Below are 20861 nucleotides of genomic sequence, written 5' to 3' on the forward strand. Positions count from 1 at the left end.
TAAGCTTCATGATCATTTTCTGATTCATTAAATCTAGAACCATTAAGGCCATACTGACTTGGTTGATCAGTATCTAAAATACATTTCTAATATTGCTTTCATTACTGTGCATCTTTGTCCTCTTGTGAATATACTTCTTTCTATGCAAAAATAAGCAGATTCAGAGAATTTACTTTAGGTGGTTTTCTGGTCTTCATCAGATTTTGTTCTGCTCCATCTTTAGTTGTCATATCTGGAACTGCAATTTGAAAAAGGGAAAGGAACTGTTATTAATAAGATCTGAGAAGACAACTCTGGTTTTTCACCTTTTCCCAGATTATCAGAAGCTTGCACAGTAGAGTTTGCAAACAAGGCTCACACAAAATTGCAGAAAATATAATTTAGATATAAAATTAGCACATTACAGTTGCTTTTTAGGGTAATGCTCCACACAGCCTATTAGAGACTATGTCCCCTTCACTTGGTTGTCCTTTATAATTCCTTTTGACCATCCTTGGCCTCTGTCAATGCTTAAGCAGAGTAAATATCCTGCTGGCAGTTCACTGGCAAGAGGAAAGAATGATGTGAACAGATACTATGCTCCTGCATTCACCTAACCCAAATGTTTTCCCTGGTACTTATGTTAATTTTTTTTTCTCTCTTTCACTGTTTTCCTAGTCATTGTTTGATAATTTTAAGTCCACATAGCCAGAGCAACAGTCTCTTTATAGACTCCTTTTATCATCCCAACAGTGTCTTGTTTAACTTGACTGTTTAAATGGCTAAAAGTCAGCATCATCCATTTCTGAAGTGGATTGGGCAGCAATCCAGCTTTTTTTGTTAGAGACAGACATTCATTTTTTTGACCTAGAAACAAATTACTTCCAAATGCTGGAAATGCAAGAAGGGTTAAAAAAAAAAAGAGTTCAGGTATTTATAAAACAAATTAGTATAAAATAGTTTTCAAAATGCTAAGCCACATTTAAAATAAATATTTAGTCCTTCTAGAAGCTGTGAAAATACAGCACTAAAAACCTGAAATCACTGATCTTTAGCATGCATAAAATGTATTGTGAGGGCACACTGGTGTCAAATTCCCCATGCATATTTCTATTGTGCCTTGGATTGCATGCTTAAAAGGTTGTATTTTGGGGTGTTTTTTGCATGATTGATAGTGACTGGCTGTAGGTTTAATGAGATGACTGCCTATAGCAATCAGAAATTGAACTAATAACTGTTATTCTACAACAGTGTTTGATTCAATTCCTGAAAATGAAAGTCTTGATTATCTAGATGACTGGAAAATGAATTTTCATCGGTCTGAAGATTGTTTCTTTTGCCTTATTCAGCATTACATAAGCACTGTCTCATTGACAGAAAAACAAGCTAGTTCTCTGCAGTTGTTACTTCTCCCTTTTAGTTTTATGGTATGTTGCTTGTCTTGCCCACACCTTCCAACTTCCACAACAAATGAAATGGGATTTCCACAATTCCAACCTACACAATTGGCTCATCTCAGAACCCATCCCATTGTCCATTCTCAGCACCCCTGCCACAACATGCATTTCTTCCTCAGTTGCTGTCCCATCAGCTGCCCATGGTAGTTTTAGAGATGAGCTTGTATGTCTCAACCAGGTTTGCATTCCTGCAGTGGCTGTATCACTTCTTTAAAGGGTTGCCATGCTCAGCACATCCTGGCCTCTCTGGTACTGTGGCCAATTGCTATGTAAAGCTTGCATCCCAAAAACCAAACTTACCCTTCGAAAGTGCAGACTGACACCTATTGATGGTCCCTAAAGGATGATAGTTCCCCGACTGTGCCAGAAATTGCTTGCTGGAGCTGTCTGCCCCAGGGCAAAACTGTGCCAAGGACAATGCAAGAGTTACTCACAGTGGGCAGTTGAATTCCAGTCCTGATGCCATTTAGGTTTTTGGTCAACTATATTGCCACAAAAGAGCACAACTACCTGTGCATTAGCCACACAAAAGAGGTTTTTGCTGTCATTCCTAGTAGCATTTGTGGCATTCCACAAATGGCATTCCATCATGACATCTAAGGCTGTGTCTGGAGATGCGATTTCAGAGGTTCTGGTCTGCTCTGAGTGTGCTGCTAATGTCTCTGGGGATTTGAGTTTATATGTGGAGCAGTGACAGAAATAAAATACAATATTTAAACATAATTTAAAAAATAATTGTGAAAAAAAAATTTCAAAAACTTGGTCAAGATACTATTAAGTACCATTAAGACAATTTTTTGCCCAGAATTTAATTCCTCATTTAATATGCATTCTTTTTTGAAAATAATTTTTTTCTATAAGTGTTGCTTGACTTGTTTTTAGAAGTTCTCCCTATAATCATATGGAACTTTAATCTGGACACATCAGCTGGAAGAAGATAAATGGCTGTTAGACATGTTTATTTTTCTACTTGATGGGAATTATTCCCTCTCCCTTTTTACCCTAAAGCAGTTTTTCTTAAAGTTTAATAGCAACTGTAAAAAAACCCAACAGAATCACTACAATGCTTTCCCTCTTGGAAATTACTGCTTTCATGACGTTTCATTATTTGTGAGTGTATGTATTCTAGTTTTTGCCTGAAAAAGAGGACATTACATGGAACCTGAATTTCAGACCTAAGCAAGGGTCAGAGGAGTTTGCCATGGCTGGACTTGGGAAATGACAAATCCCAGGGTCTCCAGCAGGGAAGTGTAGTGTTTACAGGATGATGCTTCCTTCCTTTTTGGGCAGCTCTACAGACAGCTGTGCTGAGGGGGTGGAATTAAACCTTTAAACCTCTGGCCATTCTTGCATGTTTACAGCTCCTCAGAAAGAATTTTATTATTATCTAGCAAACAATGAAGGAGGGAGAATTATTTTCTATTTTGAGAAGTATCAAGTGGCTTTAAACAAGATCTTAGTGTGTTTTCTGATGTAAATTAAACTGCAGAAAATCTCTAGATAACTGTGACCAGGAGGCTGGAGTTCTGAACTCACTCCAGATGAGTGTTGGGTGGATCTTTGTAGCCTGGGAGAACGAGGGAGGATTTGCATAAGTGTAATTAGTTGAAGATGACTCTTCAGCTAAGACAGAAACCAAAGCTGATGTAGTACCTGAAGTATGACAATCATTTTTTTATTCTGTGCTGTGCAGAAGCAACACAGAAACAGTCTCCCAAGTCAAATAATTTGTCATTTACCTATTTTTTTGCTTTTGAAATATTGCACTATGAATTGAAATAGCCAGGCATTCAGAAAGAAAAGCTTTTTTTGTATTTTTTAAACATAAATTAATAGTACTGTTATACACTCCAGCTTGCATATTTGCCTGTTTCCTTTTTTTTCTTTGTTGCTTAGTGCAAATGATATGAGGTAAGATTGCCAGAGGCAAATGATGTGATTTGCTTGAGTCCATTCAAATGCATAAAGTAAACACTTACAGAAAGAAACATTTTTTTTCTCCAATGTTCATAGAAGTTAAATTTTGCTTGCACTAAGACCCGCAACAATAGGAAATAATTTTTGACGTGATGGAGCATTTTTTCCTTTAAAGAATAAACCAAGTAAACAAAATAAAAGATTTAGCAGAGCAATAAAACATGCATCTATAGCAAAATACAAGGTGCTAAGTTGAATGCCTTTTTAAACAAAATAAGTTTTTTGGCTTTACTGCTGGCAGATACATTGGATAGACAATTGCAGAAGTCTTTTTATAAAAGGGAACTTCCATCAGAATAAGAGAAAAATATTTTCAAGGTGTTTTACATTTTGTGGCTCCCCACCTTAATGCTACCACTTAATTAGTCAATGTATTTGAAGGGAAAGTATTGTAACATGCTAAGGTACTGTAATGTGATGTACATTATGGAGTTGATCCAATTATAATGGAACAGTAGATGATGGGAAACTATCACATATAAAAAAAAAAAAGTTTCTTGCATTGTAATGAAAATTGAGATGAAAATTTTATTTGAAATAAAAATTCTCTCTGCCTAGGGTGGCCAAAAAATGCTCTATTTGATTGTATCTTCTTTGCCCATGTTACTGTAATTATTGTTACTGGAATTATTCCCATCCTGGAATTCTACTCAAGACACTGTATTTTTTGCACAAAATATAAAGTGCTACTTCCTTGCAATTATACAGATGAATGACTAAAACATATATTCCATAGCTCTTAAAGGGAGATTGTTCCTTGGTTCTGAATGTAGTTTTTCTAACAAGACTGTAGTGGTCCCATTTGTTAAGTACATTTGTCTGAGTCTTGAATCAAATAAGGATATGCACAGCCATTTGCAAGTTCACAGGCTATTTAGCAAGAGTGAATTTTAAGAAAAAAATGCCAACAGAAGTTTTTTTTCTTGTTTAAAAATATAAAGGGAATAATCAAATTGCAAGCAAACAGAAATATCTGGTACTTTACTAGACTATCATGTTTATTGTAATATTGCCATGATTTTTGCTTATCTAGTTGGGAAAGTGGTCTTTAGTTACTCTAGAGAATGAGGTGCAAAAGAATGAATACATTTGGTTTTGGGTTTTTTTTTTTTAATGGCATTTGATAGAGTTGTTTACTTCATTTGATGGAGCTTTTTACTCTTGCAATGATTTTCAAAACACAAATAACAGTGAAGAAAAAAAAAGAATCAGGATAGATGCTGTAAATATTTTGTAAAATGTCCATCTGAAGCCCCTCAGCCTCTGGTAATTAGAAGCCATACTGTGGAGATTGACAGGGTAAATTACCAGTTAATGTTTACACAACAAAACATATGCCCAGTACAATATCCTACACTGATGTTACTGAAACCAGAGTCCGGAAATGTACAGTGGAAACAAGACATGGTACTTTTCTTGTGCCAACATAAACAGCAATTACAGCACAGTGTGAGAGAAGTCATAAGAAATACTACTGCATATCAGTAGTTCAACAAAGTCAGCACTTTTGTGTAATTGCAGGGGAAAAGGGCTGAAAAACATTACAGATCTCAGCAAGAAATGGGCCCTTTATACTTTCAAACTGATCCTTGATAAAACAATGCTGGGGTCATGAGAAGGCTACTCTGCCAATTTTGCTTCACTGTGGGATCCATTGACATCTGGCTGAGCTGCGGAAGCTGGAAAACTTCTTTAATATTCTCTTGACAGTAAAGTGGACATGTGGAAAACATTCTAATCTGTTAATCTTTGGTGCTCCTGAAGAAAAAGGACATTTGGCTTTATACTTTGTGATGATAAATATTGTCTCCAGTCTAGCTGTAAATAAGTTAAAAGCATCTGAATGGAGGATGCAGTTCTTATTTTCCATATATGGGAGAAGATGGATGTGCACCTGTGCAATCCAGAAGATGTAACAAATGCCAGGAGTTTTTTCTAAGGTTAATTTACCATACATCTTGGAAATCCACCTTTCTTTATGCTGAGTGTGTTTTGTCAATGAATATTGGTGAGCAGAGTCTCTGAACGTACATACATCCTACATACTAAAGTAGAATAAAGTATTGTTTCACTCAGGGGATTCTGAAAATAGAATTAAGAGAGATTTGAAGTAGTAGTTGAGTCTGAATAAAAAGCGCAGGTTTTATTAACAGCATTAATTGTACCAATTATTTTTGGTTGACCCTAAATCTAATATGGAGTGATGGTGAGTGATGGAGATACATATCTGTTCCACTTGAGGAGGATGCACAATTGTTCATTTCTGTTGTGAGATTTATCTCCAGAAATGAGAAAAGAAATCTCTTGCACTAGAAAATAACAGCTATAAAAATATATTATGTATTCCAAGTACAAAGTTATCTATTATGCATGAATTGCAAATATGCAAACTGCAGAAGATACTATGGATTATATAAATACCAAACTCGGATTCAAAATTCTACATATCCTTGTAGTACATTCTAAAATAATATGAAAAATTGTAACAATGCATGAAGGCTCAGGCTGAATTGAAGTCAGATGGCATTTAAAATACTGTTATTTGTTCCTTTAGATACTTTGATGCTGATATATGATAGTGGTACTGTGAAATGAAAATAGTTATGCTCTGCTTTCCCTGTTTTTATAAATGGTGTCATTGGTGCAAATTTATTTTAAAACAATAGATTTTTTGGTCATCAATCTATTTCATTTGCTCACATTGGTAAAAGGTAGTGTCCACTGCCACTTAGTGCATAATACTGCAAGTATTCTGGTTATAAGAAATGAGAGAAATTATTCCTCCGAGAACATTTGGTCACCCAGCTTAAGATGAAGAGTGACTCAACACAAATTAGTCTTCCAGTAGGAAGGGAAGGACTGGGAGTTGGTAGAAGCCAGCGAGGATAAAAAAAACAAGATTGAAAGAATTTGTAGTTTCTTTCTAAGGTACAATACAGTAAGAGGGGTACATAAGATAGATTAACTTCATTATATGCTCCCTGAATGTAGGTAAAATGCTGTCATGCTTGGGTCAGATTTGCCATTTTCACTGATAGATTCACATGTTCCACATTTGCCACATGTACTTCAAATACTAGACCTTTCCCTAATTCTTTGTAGTAGTCCTCTGCCCTTTTCAGTATTGTGGCTCACAGAGAAGTGCATTGCCTGCAGCCTGCATCTTAAACATTGATTTTTACCTGTTCTGTCCTTCATTCAGCTCATTTTCTGTTGATGCCATGTTATGATAATTCAGCCATTTTATTGTAGTGGGTATATGTCTATTCAGCTTATCCTCTGTGAGCCATGAATGGAAATGGATTTTTTTTCTTTTGTCATTGGACCATAACAGTCAGCAGCTCCAAGCATTCTTTATCCAGTCCCAGCTTAATTTTCCTCTCCCAAAGCTACCCTCAGGAACTTTACCATGGAGTTAAGTAATCATTTATGTCCCCTGTCCATTCAAAGCCCTCTATTTATTTTCCAGTTTATTTTTATTCATTTTCAGTGGCATGTAGCATAGGAGAAAGACCTTGTTGTTACCTGATGATATGTAGGGCTCAGGCGACCTGGCACAGCTTTTGCATCTCTGGGCTAGACTGTTCTATCCCAGCCTACCCCAAAGCTCTCCTTTGCCTGTTCTGTCTAGTTCTCCCTTTCCCTCCAGACCCCAAGACTATTATCTTCTCTTCCATACCTATTTCATTGGTCTCCTGACTATGTTCATACTTTTGTCTATAGAACAAATACCTTGTGTTTATAGATCAGGTTATTTCACGACACAGTAAGCAGATAAATTGTTAAACCATCACAGGTTGGCTTGAGAGCAGCAACTTCTGCTGAAGAGCATCTGGAGCAGTAACTACTCACTTTGAGTTAGCAGCAGCATCTGGCAATGCCCTGGCTTGCCTGGGGAGGGAAGGAAGGGAGACTGGAAAGTCACTTACTGTTTTGATGACCATTGCATCTTCGTGGGTTGCAAGGAGACCTTGGCGTGCCTCCTGCTCCCCCTGCAGCTTTGTGCTCCTTAGCAGGGGAGAGCTTGAGTTGAGCACAGCCCCACACCAGCAAACCCGGTGTTTTTAAATATAAGAGTGCACATATTCATAAAAGGAGCACAATAAGCCTGCATAGGCAATAAAAATAATGATTTGTGAACATCTGCTTCATTGATTGTGTTATGGCATAGGATTTTTATTAGCAGTCCAAAATTTCAAAACCAGTCTCATGTTGAATGCAATTGATTCCCAATAAACATCCATGAATGTTTTCTGAAGAGCCAGATCTGCAACACAGACCTCACTGCTCAGGCTTTTTGTGCAGGTGATGCATTATCAGTCAGGGACACAGATTTTCCAACTCAGTCTCAGAGAAATTGCTTTACAATTCTTTCTTGAGGTTAAGAAAAAAATCATAGATGCTGCTCTTCTTGGGTATTTTAACTCCCAGATTGACTAGTTCCTGACAAGAAGGTGGAAATACTGTGGAGCTTCTCTAAGCTTGTAACGAAGTCCAGACTGGGATCTCTTAAGATCAGTATCCCTTCTGTGCCAAACTTGAGAGTGCAAAGCTACAAAAATATCTCCAAGAAACTCATGTAAAACTTATTGAATATTAATGTAACAGAATGTTTTTCTTCCCCAAAACTTGTTCCCGGAAGTGGCCAAGTCTATTTTTCACTGAAACTTTCAAAACAATCTAGTCTGAGGCAGAGACAAGGTATGGAAAATATAAGTTCCAGCAGTTAAATGCTGACAAAGTAATAAACAACTGAAAGTGGGGCCTTATGACGGAAAGTGTTAGGGAACTTTAACTCTAGATGTCATTGCCAGCTTTGCTTATAATAAATGTGTCAGTAGCAATATAAAGAGATGTGTACAATGAGTTAAAGGAATGCAGTATTAACCTATTTTATGTGGCACGTCTGCCCACAAATTGCTTGCATCTCAATATGTTTTGGAAGAAAAGGAATTTTTTTCCCCCCGATGGATGTATTAATTTTCAAACGACGTGAATTGGGAAATTAGATATTTTAATGTAACAGTGACACCCTGTGGTCAATAGGGATGGTGTAATCTCAGAAAAGTAGTTTTGTGATGTGTTACCCTTTAGCAAAAGCAGAGAAAAAGAGAAGCAGGAATGAAATGCAGATAACTGTCACAGATATCCACAGAGAGATGTTATCCCATTTTATTGCTTTATACATAGAAAATTATGCTTCTAATTTCTTAAATACCAAAATAATATATATTGCATACATTTATTATATGAAATACAGGAGAATGGCAAGCTTTGATTTTAGACAACTTGACAATGCAAATTAGGGAAGGGTCTTTCTTGCCACTGAACCTTACAAATCATTGCTGGCATAGTCAGTTCTGTGTCTGGTTAATTCTCTGTCTCTCTACAGGAGAGGGTGTTTTTGCCAGTGGCATACCATGTGGTTGTGGGTAGCAGACTGATGCCAGAGAGACACAGTAATGTGGCAGAACCACACCATTCCAAGAGTGCCAGCTAGGCACTGACCAGGCTGGAGCATTAAATAGCATTAGTCTTGTACTGCCTTTTGTGTGGGCAGCCTTTGACCTGGCATATCTTACTTCTTCCTCCCTGCCTTCTCCCTTCCTTGAACAAAAGCTGAGCTAATGCAGCCATTCTTTGCAGTACCTGCAACGTGCCCCTGTCTTTGAGACACTGGGCACTGAACTTCACAGTTCTGTGGCCCCTTGACTTTGTGGCACAAATCTTTTCCTCTTTAATGATTACCTTGTATCCTTGATATTATGTTTTCAAAATCTTTTTGTTTAGAAGAAGCCTAATTTATGAAAGACCTGATTTATAGCTTCTGATTTATACCACATACTTTCCTGGAGTTACTGATGCTGACCTTGCCATTTTTAAGAGAGAAACAAAGTTATAAACTTCTGCCAGACAAACCAGGTTTAAAGACCAGTAAGGAAGGAGACTGACTGTCCCAACAAGAAGTTATGGGGAGCTAGTAAAGCAAACTGAGAAACATGAAGCATTTATTAGTCACTGGCAATAATGGTTTCCTGTTAAAATTGGCTGTTTGACAAAGGTGATGAATTTAATTCTTTACTTTCTCATTGGGGAATTAGGAAGTTAATATGGGACAAGAGTAAAAAGTCCTCTGCCTTCTCTAGAGAGTAAGCTAAAGCTAGCCAAAGCTAGAGTTTGGAAGGTATTCAGGAACCACTGTCAGGAATTTTGTGATTATCAAAAACTGTCAAAAAATATTGAAGTACTGTAGTTGTCCTGGAAGCCAAGCCATTGTTCACCCCCACACGTCCATGTGGAAGCAGCTCAGTGAGGGCTCATTTAGGACATATCCTATGAAATAGCTGCAGTACAACTTCTCATGAATTTCAGCACAATTTAGTGCCTGTCAGGAAGTGACAGTGAGACTGTGGACTTTTTAAACATCATACTGACAGTGAATTTTTTTGCAAGATTGTATTGCTAAAAGCATTGAAACTCATTATCTCCTGTAAAAGTCTGACAAATATAGGAGATGTCATGAAGGAAAACACCTTGTTTTACATATTTTGTCAATTTTTAGGTTTTACATTAGAGCTCCTTGTGCTTTTAATGGCTTCAAAACCAAAACAACTTCATAGCTGCTCAGATGTGCAGAGGAGTTATTTATTAGTTGCTATTTCAGACTCTGTGCTTGGACAAGCTGGGCTGTAATATCAAACTCCAAATTAGTTAGTAGCACTGCTGAGGGATGTTTTCCAACATCTGTTTTTAGTACTGTTAGATTGGAGCTTAGAGTATGGATTATTTAAGGATTTTTTTTTAATGGGGCCACAGTGAAGATGAACTGGGGTGATTCTGCACTTGGGCCAGCACACACATGATAACTGTCTGTGCAACATGCAAGAGCAGACAGATGCAGCTGACCCTATTGCTGAAATAGTAGTACATTGCAATAGATATCCTTTCAAAAGCATTGTGAAGAGAAATTTAAAAGACATTATCTTATAGGAGAGACACCTGCTCACTGCATATTCAGATCACTGATTTGAAGAACTGTCAGATTAGGAGGTCAGTCAGGGTTGCTGTACTATATACCATGTTTAGACCTTGTCTTCACAGTGGCTTAATGTTCAAATAGCAAATACATCCTGATAGAGATGCAATTTTAGGGACTTTGTGTTTATGCACTGTTTCTGGGAAGTAATGGATTAGGTGTCCTGTACTAGGGTTAAAGCCATCCCCCCAAGACTGCTACCAATGTAAAGGTGCTATTAGACCTTCTCTTTTTTTTTATATTTAGCCAAAATAGACAATGATTTAAAAGACACAGCAATTATCACTGTCCAACATGTGGAAATTACTGCTCCCACTGCTTAGTCAGCACAAGGCATCAGAGTTTTATATGCTCTTGCATCTACAGTAAGATAAATTGTCTGAGCTCACTCCAGCTTCCCGTGAGGGTACTTTGAATAACACAGACAAGGCTGCCTGAGAATACAAGGGTGTGGTCAGACAAAGATAGGTTCATGTTACCTTCAAGTCACTGTGATATCCGTACCCACCCACAATCACCAACACTTTCAACAAACAATTAAAAGCCACCTCTACCCCTCTGCTGCAATATTTGCACTGCAAATTCAGAATTACAGTGAGGTTGCTAGTGTATGTACAAGGATATCAAGAATTAATATGTGTGTATATTCAATGTCTTTAGAAAAAAATGCTCTTTTAATGCTGGAGGAGATTGGTTTTGGTTTTACTTACAGTGAGTGCCCTGTGAAGGACTGGAGCAGACTACTGATTTTTTTGGTGTTTTTTTACCAAATACTATTTAGTTGATACTTTTTTTCCCATTTGTGCAAAATGACAAGAATTTATTGAGATAAATTTTTGGGATTAGAAAGTGACTGTTTATATGCTACTGAAGCTTTTTCTGAGTCTGCTGATATTCCTTGGGAATTTAACAGCATTGATGTACCTCACCACCTAATATGGCTATAGTTTTATCCCCATTTAAAGTTACTGAAAATGAGTGCATGAAGAAGAATGCTCTAGCAGTTATGACAGATTTGGAAAAACTCCATGAAAGACACTTTTTTTTGTCTTTTCCTCTCTGAAATAATAATTTATGTTGGAAATCTTAAAATCAGACTGAGAGAGCAGGCATAGTAGTGGGATCATGCTCGTATCAACCTGTGCATCCAGCTGTTAGGCGCCCTTTTCTGCAGACCTCCACCATACCCTAAATCTTTCCAGTAAAAAGCCTTACATGTGTCTCTGCATGGACATTTGCAAGCTGAGAGCTGCCACTGTGGAGCTTAGGCCAATGACTTCTAGAGTAAATGTATGAATCTTAGCAGCTAGTGCAAAAAGAGACAGAATTTCCAGCTGTCATGAATGCATATCCTCCGCGTACTGGACACAGATGTGTCATATAGCACATTTTCTGACTGGTGGCTTACATAAACAAAGAGTGTCACAAGTGCCTGAAATGTGAAGCATGCACTTTGGTGATTCACTCAATAAATCACAAATTAGTGTACTTTAAAGTACAGTATCTCTTTTTAGAGATTCTTATTATGTGAGCAATATTAAATAGTACTCTCTTGCCTGTCACAGTTATGCACCTTGACTCCTTTGAGGTCTTTATTACAGGCTTTGAGATACCTAGACCAAGATAATATTCTCTGTCCAAGAATAGGACCTGGGACAACACTTCTTTATTATTGCTCTCCAGAGATGTTGGACGTTCAAAGAGTCTGTAAAGCCAATGATAAAACTATGGAGCGCACTGTTAAAACTGGAAGTACAAAAAAACCCATATTACAGTAGTTTATTTCAGAACTCAAAAACCAACTACTGGGCATATTTGGAAAGGGGACTTAACAACTGCAACATGCAGGATGTATCATTTTCCTACCTTGCCAGCTAGTTGCATGCATCTGTATCCTTCTGGGAAGGAGAAGCTTGGGCTCGCAGAACAGCCTGCAGGAGCAGGTAGGTTCTTCAGAAAAGGGATCAGCAATCTGTGCAGTCAGACCTCTAAGCCAAACTTCATGACTTGCATATGTGGGTAACAAGCATGGCTTTAACTCTCAATCTCTCTGTACCCAAAGTCAGGGCTTGAAAATGTATCTCTGCACAGGAAATCCTGTACTGAATTTCAGTCTGCCTGACCTGCCTTACAGTTTTGGTGTGTGTCTGTCTAAATTATTCCTGTGGGGAGGGAACCCTCTAGTGTGCTTAAGGCAGAGAGGATCTTGTGTCTTTGAAGGCTTAATAATTGTTCTGCCTAATTCCCTCGCCTGCTTCTATTTGTAGAGCTTCTATCTGTAGAGCCTGAATGCCTCCAGAGGCAAGGGGAAGACTCCCTTCTCTGACAAGGGAGACCCAGTGTCCTGGATTACATGCCTAACATATTGTAATAGAAAATGATTGCTTTCCAATTTCAGCTTTATTTTAAAATCAAATCATAGAAAGAAGAGGGTGCAAAAGCTCTCTAAACATATCGGTGGAAGCCACTGGCTCAGTTTTTTGTCCTCTCCCTTATCAGTCTCCTAGGGAAGACTTTATCCCATGGGAAATGTAATATTATTTTCTGGATGGGGTTAGTAACTGGTTTACTACTTTTTATCATGAATATGCTGAGTGGATCAGAAGAGAGAAGATATTTTAATGCAGTAGGGAGAAAATAAAAAGCAAACAATTATGAATTTACCACAGCTGAGTATTTTTTCAAGTCTTAATTTAAGTCTAGTTTAAATGAGAAAGCTTAACACTGTGCACCAAGTATTCTCTTAAAAATATTCCAAGCTCAACCTGTATGTATGTATTGAGAACTTCCATTGATTGTTTTTTACATTAAAACCTTTCATACTAGATGCAGGTTATTTAAAAGCACTAAGTTGAAAGATAAAGAGGGAAAATACTTAAACCTCTTTCTATAAAACAGCAATCATTTTATCTGCCAAAATCACACATAATGGACCATTAGTTCTTTGTTCCATATCCTTTGAAAAGTCTTACCTTATAAAGATGTCAGGACTAAAACCATTATAAGGAATTTCCTCCAAGAAACATACCCATTTGTGGAGAAATGCATATTTTATGCATGGTAACCAATGCATATGGCCTGCTATTTATGAAAAATTATAAATAATACTCTGTGCTAATGCTTCATTTTTGTGTTGTTATTTTCCAGATGGGAGTTGCTGTAGTGGATTCATCTGTTGCAGGACTTGGTGGGTGTCCCTATGCAAAAGGTGCCACTGGAAATGTAGCCACAGAGGATGTGATATACATGCTGAATGGTTTGGGGATCAACACAGTAAGATATTTTTACTTCCTCTTAAGACTTTAAGGAAAAATAAATATTTTTCTAGGAAATATATAATACATACCTCACAAGAACTTGTGCTGTACAATAAAATATTCAGAGCCCATAGTAGTTTTTTGGTTTGACATGTAACAGGAATGATGTTGTCTTCATTAGCAATTTAGACTAAAAATAGTTTGTATATTTAACATAATTTGAATAATCTACTTCTTCCTACCTGGAGCTATGAGAAACTTAGTAGCTGCTGCTTTGTGTCATTGCTCTGCCTCAGTAACCACACTAAATTCAGTACTGTAGACATCGCTACAGAAGGCTGATCATCTCAGCAGTGGAAAGACTGGGCAGAGCTCAGTTTTTGTCACAGTTTTGGATTTGGCTCATAGTGCTTATTAATTTGTTGTCAATTTTTCTGACTTCAAAGTTGAAAAAAAAATGTGGTGTTTGGCACCCAAGCACAGGACATTGTTATTTCTCAGGTATCCACTTAATATATTTCAAAATTGTACAAAACATGTTACTGGCTAGAAGGCTTCACAGTCATTTTTATTACCAGTCCTGTTCTTGGAGGAGAGGGCAGAGCAGCTTATATGACCTGAGCTGTACTTTAATGAACCTTACCAGTGAGCATCCACACCTCATGAGCACCCATTTAGTATCCCTCCCTGGTTGGCATGTTAATTATTCTGTATTCCTAGGACTCATTTATTGCCTTCTTCAATAAATGTGCTCTTTGGTCTTCCTGTGGGTCCCCATTTATCTGGATCTGGGGCATAATGAGTTTGTGCTAACTCAGGCATTGCCATAACTTTATGTTTAATTTACACATGGACATGGAGAGTCAAGTTCAAAGGAGAACATATAAAGAACTGCCAAAACTACAACGTGGTATGCATTTAAACTACCACAGAAAGAAATCTAAATGCCTGATACCTGAATTAGGAAGATCTGAATTACTGAGGAGCTCATTGGAACTTATCACTTGTTTGTAGGCTGCAGTTCTGTGTGGTGCACATGCCAGTAGAGTTCCTTGACATGAAAGGATTGCAGAACTTGTCTCTCAATTGCACATTCCTTGGGCACTGTTAAAGCATATTCAGTGCCTTAGAGTTCACTGTAAGCATTTATCTGCTCTCATTTGCAGATAAATGCTTACAGTGGACTTCAGGATAGATATCAGACACATGTTTAGGAAATGTTCAATCACAATGTTACTGTACAAGTGGACTCTGTTTTGAACTGTTTGTACACACTTTGGGGTAGCTTCTCTTCCGGAAGATGTTTATTCTTTTGAAACAACACAATTCTTTGAAATAAGGAGGAGAAATCATGCATTTCACTTTACATTGCAATGCACCTTAGACTTATGCTTTCAGTGTAGTCTTTCCTTGGGCAAAATACTCATTGTCATTTCCAACTGACTCATAGCAAAAGGAAGCAGTTGAGCAAAAATAGTCAGATTATATTAAATATACCATGTCCCAGGCTTCTTGATAAAATTGATTAATCTGTTAACAATCTGGTGGCCAAGCAAGATTACAGCTTGTCCTAAAGGTTGATACCAAATCCCATGGAGACAATCTCACCATCAAATGCTATTTCTTCTTTTGTTTGATTTGATGGTTGTTTTATTTAGGTTTTGTTTTATTTTAAATTTTAGGTTATGCAGTAGAAAAACACAAGTCTTTGCTTTTTGAATCCTTTCATCCTTTTTGCATGAAGTTTTGTAGTGTTGGATTATAAATAAGTATAGTACATATTTAGACTCTATATTTTTCTTCTAACTTCTAGTTGTAATTGCTGCTCTTTATTTCAGATTCTTTTGGGGTTGAAAGATATTACTCCAGTATTTGGTCCACTGCTGATGGGACAAAAAATCTCTCTCAAAGTAGTAGAACCTTTCAGACAACTAGAAGCTGTAACTATCTGTAAATCACTGTAACTTTACTGATCCCCATTACTGACCTATAACATGAATCAGGCCCTTTGTTTGCAAAAATTAGACCCTGGAGCAAAAAAACTTAGAGTCTAAGCATTTTCAACATGTGCATTTATTATTCTTAACATTTTTCACCTCTTTTTAGGGAGTAAATCTTTGTGCTGTGATGGAAGCTGGAAACTTCATCTGCACAGCTTTGAACAAGAAAACAAACTCAAAGGTTGCACAAGCTTCCTTCAGTACTGGAACTATCAATTAAATGGATTTTTCTTTTTGCAGCTTGATTACATTTTCCATTTACCTTGACCAACGACATTTACTTTAGGAAAAGAAACAAGAAAACCATTGACTCAAGGAAACAAAATAGAACCAATATATATATATATTTTTTTTTTAAATGGGAACAGTTATTGTACTGTACTGTCTTGTCAGAAATTGTCTGATTTGTAAGTAAGAAATAAATGACTGTAGTACAGAACCCTGTACTTCTACAATGAGAAAAATGTATAAACACCAGGACATTTTACCATGTTTTAAATTGTAATTTTAGTTATTTTCTGGAAAACTGGGTAGAAACAGTGAGTACATAGTTAAATTTTAATCAAGATGTCTTTCAGAACAGTAAAAATACTTCAAGTAGTTTATGAAATCTCACACTGTGTGTGGCCATTCTATTATGTATTTTATTTATCTGAATTTTCGCTTTTCATTTGTCAAATCACTGTGTTATGAACACAGAGCCAAATCTGAATTCATGGTAAGAATTTTTTAGCAATATAGCTTCTTTTAAATTTAGTTTAACATGTGCTAAATTATGGATGACTTTATCTTGTTCCAAGACATTGTGGTGAATGGCACTCTGCCAGATCCTTCCAATCCTCCAGCAAATTTCCTTATCTGTTACATATGTTAAATTTGTTGTAGTTGCATTTTTTGGTCAACTTATTAAAACCTAATTATATGAAGCCAATAATAATTGGCAAGGTTTCCAACATCATTCAGGTTCATAGTGGTGTAGAAAGGCCTACATTTTCATCCAAGATTTCATCAAAAAAAATAGATTTTTCATTCTGTAGGCTATGAATTGATAGACTCATTCAAAAATCACAGATTTTTTAGGATAATAGTATTTTGCTGGACTAGCTCACACAAAGGAGACCACTTAGAATTTTTTTTTTTGTGCTCTACTGATAATGATACTGTTCTTTTAAATGCCTTAGTTCAACAAGATGCCAATGAACTGCACTGTCATTTTTAGATCAATAATGAACAAATGGACAAATTCAAAGAGCCTTATCCTAGATATAAATGTTCAAGTGTGCCATGAAAATACTGTCATGTTTTTCATCCTGAAACTTCAGTACTCATACTGGCTGGTTGTGTAGGATCTGTCTGTACTTCTCTGTGTACTTTACTTTCATCTACATTGTTTCTGAACATGGCCTGTTGAAGTGAAAATCTAAAGCCCTGGACTGTGGTCTTCATCCATAGTTTCAATTTTCCTCAAAAATGAGAAATCTTGTCAAAAGGTATTATGAAAGAAAGTGGAAGATAACACATAAAAAAAAAAGAAAAGGCTGAATAATTTTTTTGTCTGGAACTCAAGTCTGCAAAGTTACAGCTGAGTCATGGTTTGCCTTTGAAATACCAAAGTGAATTTTTCTGAGATCTTTTAGCCACTTGTGTAGGTTAGAATTGGCATAGTTTAAGAAAGTCAGTCTTTGAATTCCAGGCAAAACAAAACTATAAATTTGATATAATACCCCTATTCCGTTTATGCCATAATGATAGTCAAAATCAATATAAGCTACTTTGTTTACTTTTCTCATGGTAAAAAATCAAAGGATAAAAAAAGAAATGTGTTCAGGTGAGGCAAGAAATATCTTGCCTATCGTTCCAAAATAGTCTTTCTGAAGAGTCTAGTAAGAAGACTTTCAAGTAGTCCTGAAGGTTTTCTTGACCTGTCCTGGATGCATGGTTGGATCACCACAAAAAACCTCTTTCCTTTTTTTTCCCGTGTTTCAGCTGGGGCTTTGCTATTTAGCAGCCACTAGAGCTCATATATCAAAACATGAACTTAAATAAAACCAGGTCTTGAACCATTCACAGACTTAGAAAGTCTGCAATGGATCAGACCCAATGAAGAGGTAAGGAAAGTGCAGCACTACAGTTAAGCCTAAACGTGGTGCCAGAATTGACATCTTAGAAACTCCCTAATTTATGTGTAATTTACCCCTGAAGGTGACTAACCATACTGTAATACTTTCCTACTTAATAAAAATTTTTCCTGTTTAATTTTCTCTGTAGGCACAGAATTGGCTCATTTTGAGCTGAAGTATGCAGTTTTCATGTAGGTCCTTATGAATTTTCTTTCACCCAAGGGGAAGACCCTCTGAGCAAGCATGTTTATATAAACATAAACAATATTGAACTTCTCAAAAACTGCAAGTGAAGTCAGCCCTTGAAAAAAAAGCAGTTGTGATGCAAACCTGAATGTGAGACTAAACAACTGAACTGAGACTGAGCTTGCTGCTCAGCCTGGGGAGATTAAATACACACCTGTGACAGGACCATGAGGGAATGGACTGAAGTTGTATTGGGGAGGTGTAGGTTGGATATTAGAAAAATGTTCTTCATGCAGAGGGTTGTTGGGCACTGGAACAGCTCCTCAGGGCAGAGGTCACAGAAACAGCCTGACAGAGTTCAAGGAGTGTTTGGACAATGCTCTCGGGCACATGGTGCGACTCTTGGGGATGGTGCTGTGCAGGGCCAGGAGTTGGACTTGATGATCCTTGTGGGTCCCTTCCATCTCAGCTTATCCTGTGATTATGAATTGAAAAAGAATACACCTTCTCATAAATCTGGATGAATTTGTGCCACTGGGAAGAATGGAATTAAAAATTCCTAAGCCCAGAAAAATCCCAAGAAAAGAATGTCAATGCCTCTGTAACGGATGGCAGGGTTATTTACTCGAAGGTGGTGGTGAGGCCTTCTATTATCAGCCAAGTAAGGAACTGAACAGATAGTGTCAATTTTTATGCCTCTGTGCACAGTGTATCCTAGGGTCCTACCATCTGGCCTGTCTGGTTTGCAGACAGTTGGCTCTTGATTCCCCCTATGCAGTGAAACAGGGTACCTATTAAATCATGTGGATGAACAACCTAAAATGTCTCAGTTTTTTATTGGGTCTGTTTTAGAAACTACTTGTAAACTTGTGGAGAGCCTTAATTGCAGGTATGTTATTCTGTAATGATGTGAGCATTGGAAAAGATGAGCAGTCACTTCTGGAGCCTGTTCTTTACCCACATGTTCAGCTTCAACCACATCATGAGTTATCCTAATCCAGGGTGGAGGTCACAGACAAATAGATTGTTTGTCAGGATTGTTATGAGAGAAAGAAACATAGAGCCAGAATAAAAAAAAGAAAACCCCAACCCAGTGTTTGTGTGCCAAAATTGGCACCTGAGATGAATTTATGTCTGTGGGTCCAGGTGAGTAGTCCCTATAAAATCCTTGTTTAGTTGTAGTATGACTGAGAATCTTAAGACATCTTATGTTCTGCCTAATGACATTCTTTTAGGTTTATAAAATGCTGCTGCTCTGCTTTCCTGGGCTGGCATAATTTTGACTATGCAAAACATTTTGACACGTAATCTCTGGCTCCACAAAATAAGCATCTATTGCTTTTAATAGCAAAGGCTAATCCAATAGCTGTGCCATGAGTGTGCATCACTCACATAGTCAGCATTGAATTCAGCACATAATAAAATAACTGAGGTCCTTTCAAAAACATAGCAAGACATGGGATGAGGCTCTACATTGCTTCTGACTTCCTAAACCTTTATGTTTATACTCAGAGTGACACACGACTAGTGATGTCTGCTCTTTTAGTCCCTATCACTGTCTCCAGCTGAATACATTGCTGTCACTTCACCCTAAAGTAGCCCCCTGGCTGTGGAGGGCTTGCATCCAGGTGTTGTGTTTGGTTTCCATGAGCAGGTGTTCTTATCACAGTGTCATTATAAAAATTATAAGTCAAGATATTACATTGTTGAAGACATGCCTGGTGTTCTTTGTTGGAGGAAATGTTGATCAGTTCCAGTAGTATGAGCATAATCATTCTTCAGTGTCTTCCAAAACACAGCAATGACATGGATCCCATACAGTTCTAATGTCTTCCAGCAGCAGCTTACTTTGTAGTTTAAATTTTTATGTATTAGGGCAACTTGGCACTGGACCAGCACTTTAATGGCTCATTTTTGTGTATAACCAGAGTTTATGAAATAAGAACTAAATATTCTAGTGTTGTGAATAAGTCCAGAGAGTCTTTGGCTAATTTTCCTCTCTTAATAGTGTCATTTGAGTTAATAAAACTTTTATTATTGTATTAAGGAGTCACAAAATGAAGACTGCAAGTCTGTGAGATAAAATTCTTATGTTTGGGATCAGTGTTGTTGAAATGAAATAATACTTATCCAAAGAGTTAGTGTGGATGTATAAGATCTGCCCATTTTTTTCACTCAGTTTGTTTTAAGGGATAGAAATATTGTTTAGTTACTGTGATATCAGAAAATCAGTACTTTTTGCCACTGATTTTTTTCTATGATCTCTGACACTGATTGTGTTCTCTTCACTGATTGTGAAGTATCTAGAAAAGTGGCTTAACAGGTATAAGAGTGGCAAGAAGTAAATGAATTCCAGTTTTTGACTTGCTGATCAATGCTTTTCTTTTGTTATATTATATTTTTAAAGATTATTTTTCTCTACAGTCCTGCTGTAATGCAGTGTTGATCTTCATTGCTGCAATAACACAGCAGGCAGAAGGACTACAGCCAAAGTCAACTTAGTCCTTTGAAACCAATGTCAAAGGGATGATATGTTTATCAAGGAATTTTCATGTATCTGCCTGGTTAAATGCACTTGTGATTTTGCAATATGTGGTGTTAAAGCTGAAATAAAATCTGTCTCACTGTTTATCGAAACTGATATGCTCATGTATTATGCCAGATTCAGCAGCTCTGACTAACTAGCTCATGCATACAGCATTTGCAAATATAAGCTGTCACTGACGTGTATGCCTGTGTTGACTTTGTTACCATGTAATCCATTTTGAGTGCTTTTTCTTAGGATTGCCTTTTAATCGGGTGTTCCTGTGTGTTTTTATAGCAGACAAATCTCTTTTAAGTTACTGGAA

General features: G+C 37.1%; 1 protein-coding gene across 2 annotated transcripts in view; it reads left to right on the forward strand.

The window, feature by feature from the left end:
* The window catches only part of HMGCLL1 (3-hydroxy-3-methylglutaryl-CoA lyase like 1), a 73125-nt gene extending 52476 nt beyond the window's left edge, over positions 1 to 20649 (forward strand). For both annotated transcript variants that reach the window (XM_021551240.3, XM_021551241.3), the window contains exons 8-9: positions 13597 to 13722; positions 15813 to 20649. In XM_021551240.3, coding sequence (XP_021406915.1) covers positions 13597 to 13722; positions 15813 to 15926 — 240 coding nt within the window. In that variant the 3' untranslated portion in view covers positions 15927 to 20649. The remainder of the gene's footprint in view (positions 1 to 13596; positions 13723 to 15812) is intronic.
* Positions 20650 to 20861: the final 212 nt, after the last annotated feature.

Source organism: Lonchura striata, chromosome 3 (genome assembly GCF_046129695.1).
Source record: "Lonchura striata isolate bLonStr1 chromosome 3, bLonStr1.mat, whole genome shotgun sequence".
Taxonomy (NCBI): Eukaryota; Metazoa; Chordata; class Aves; order Passeriformes; family Estrildidae; genus Lonchura; species Lonchura striata.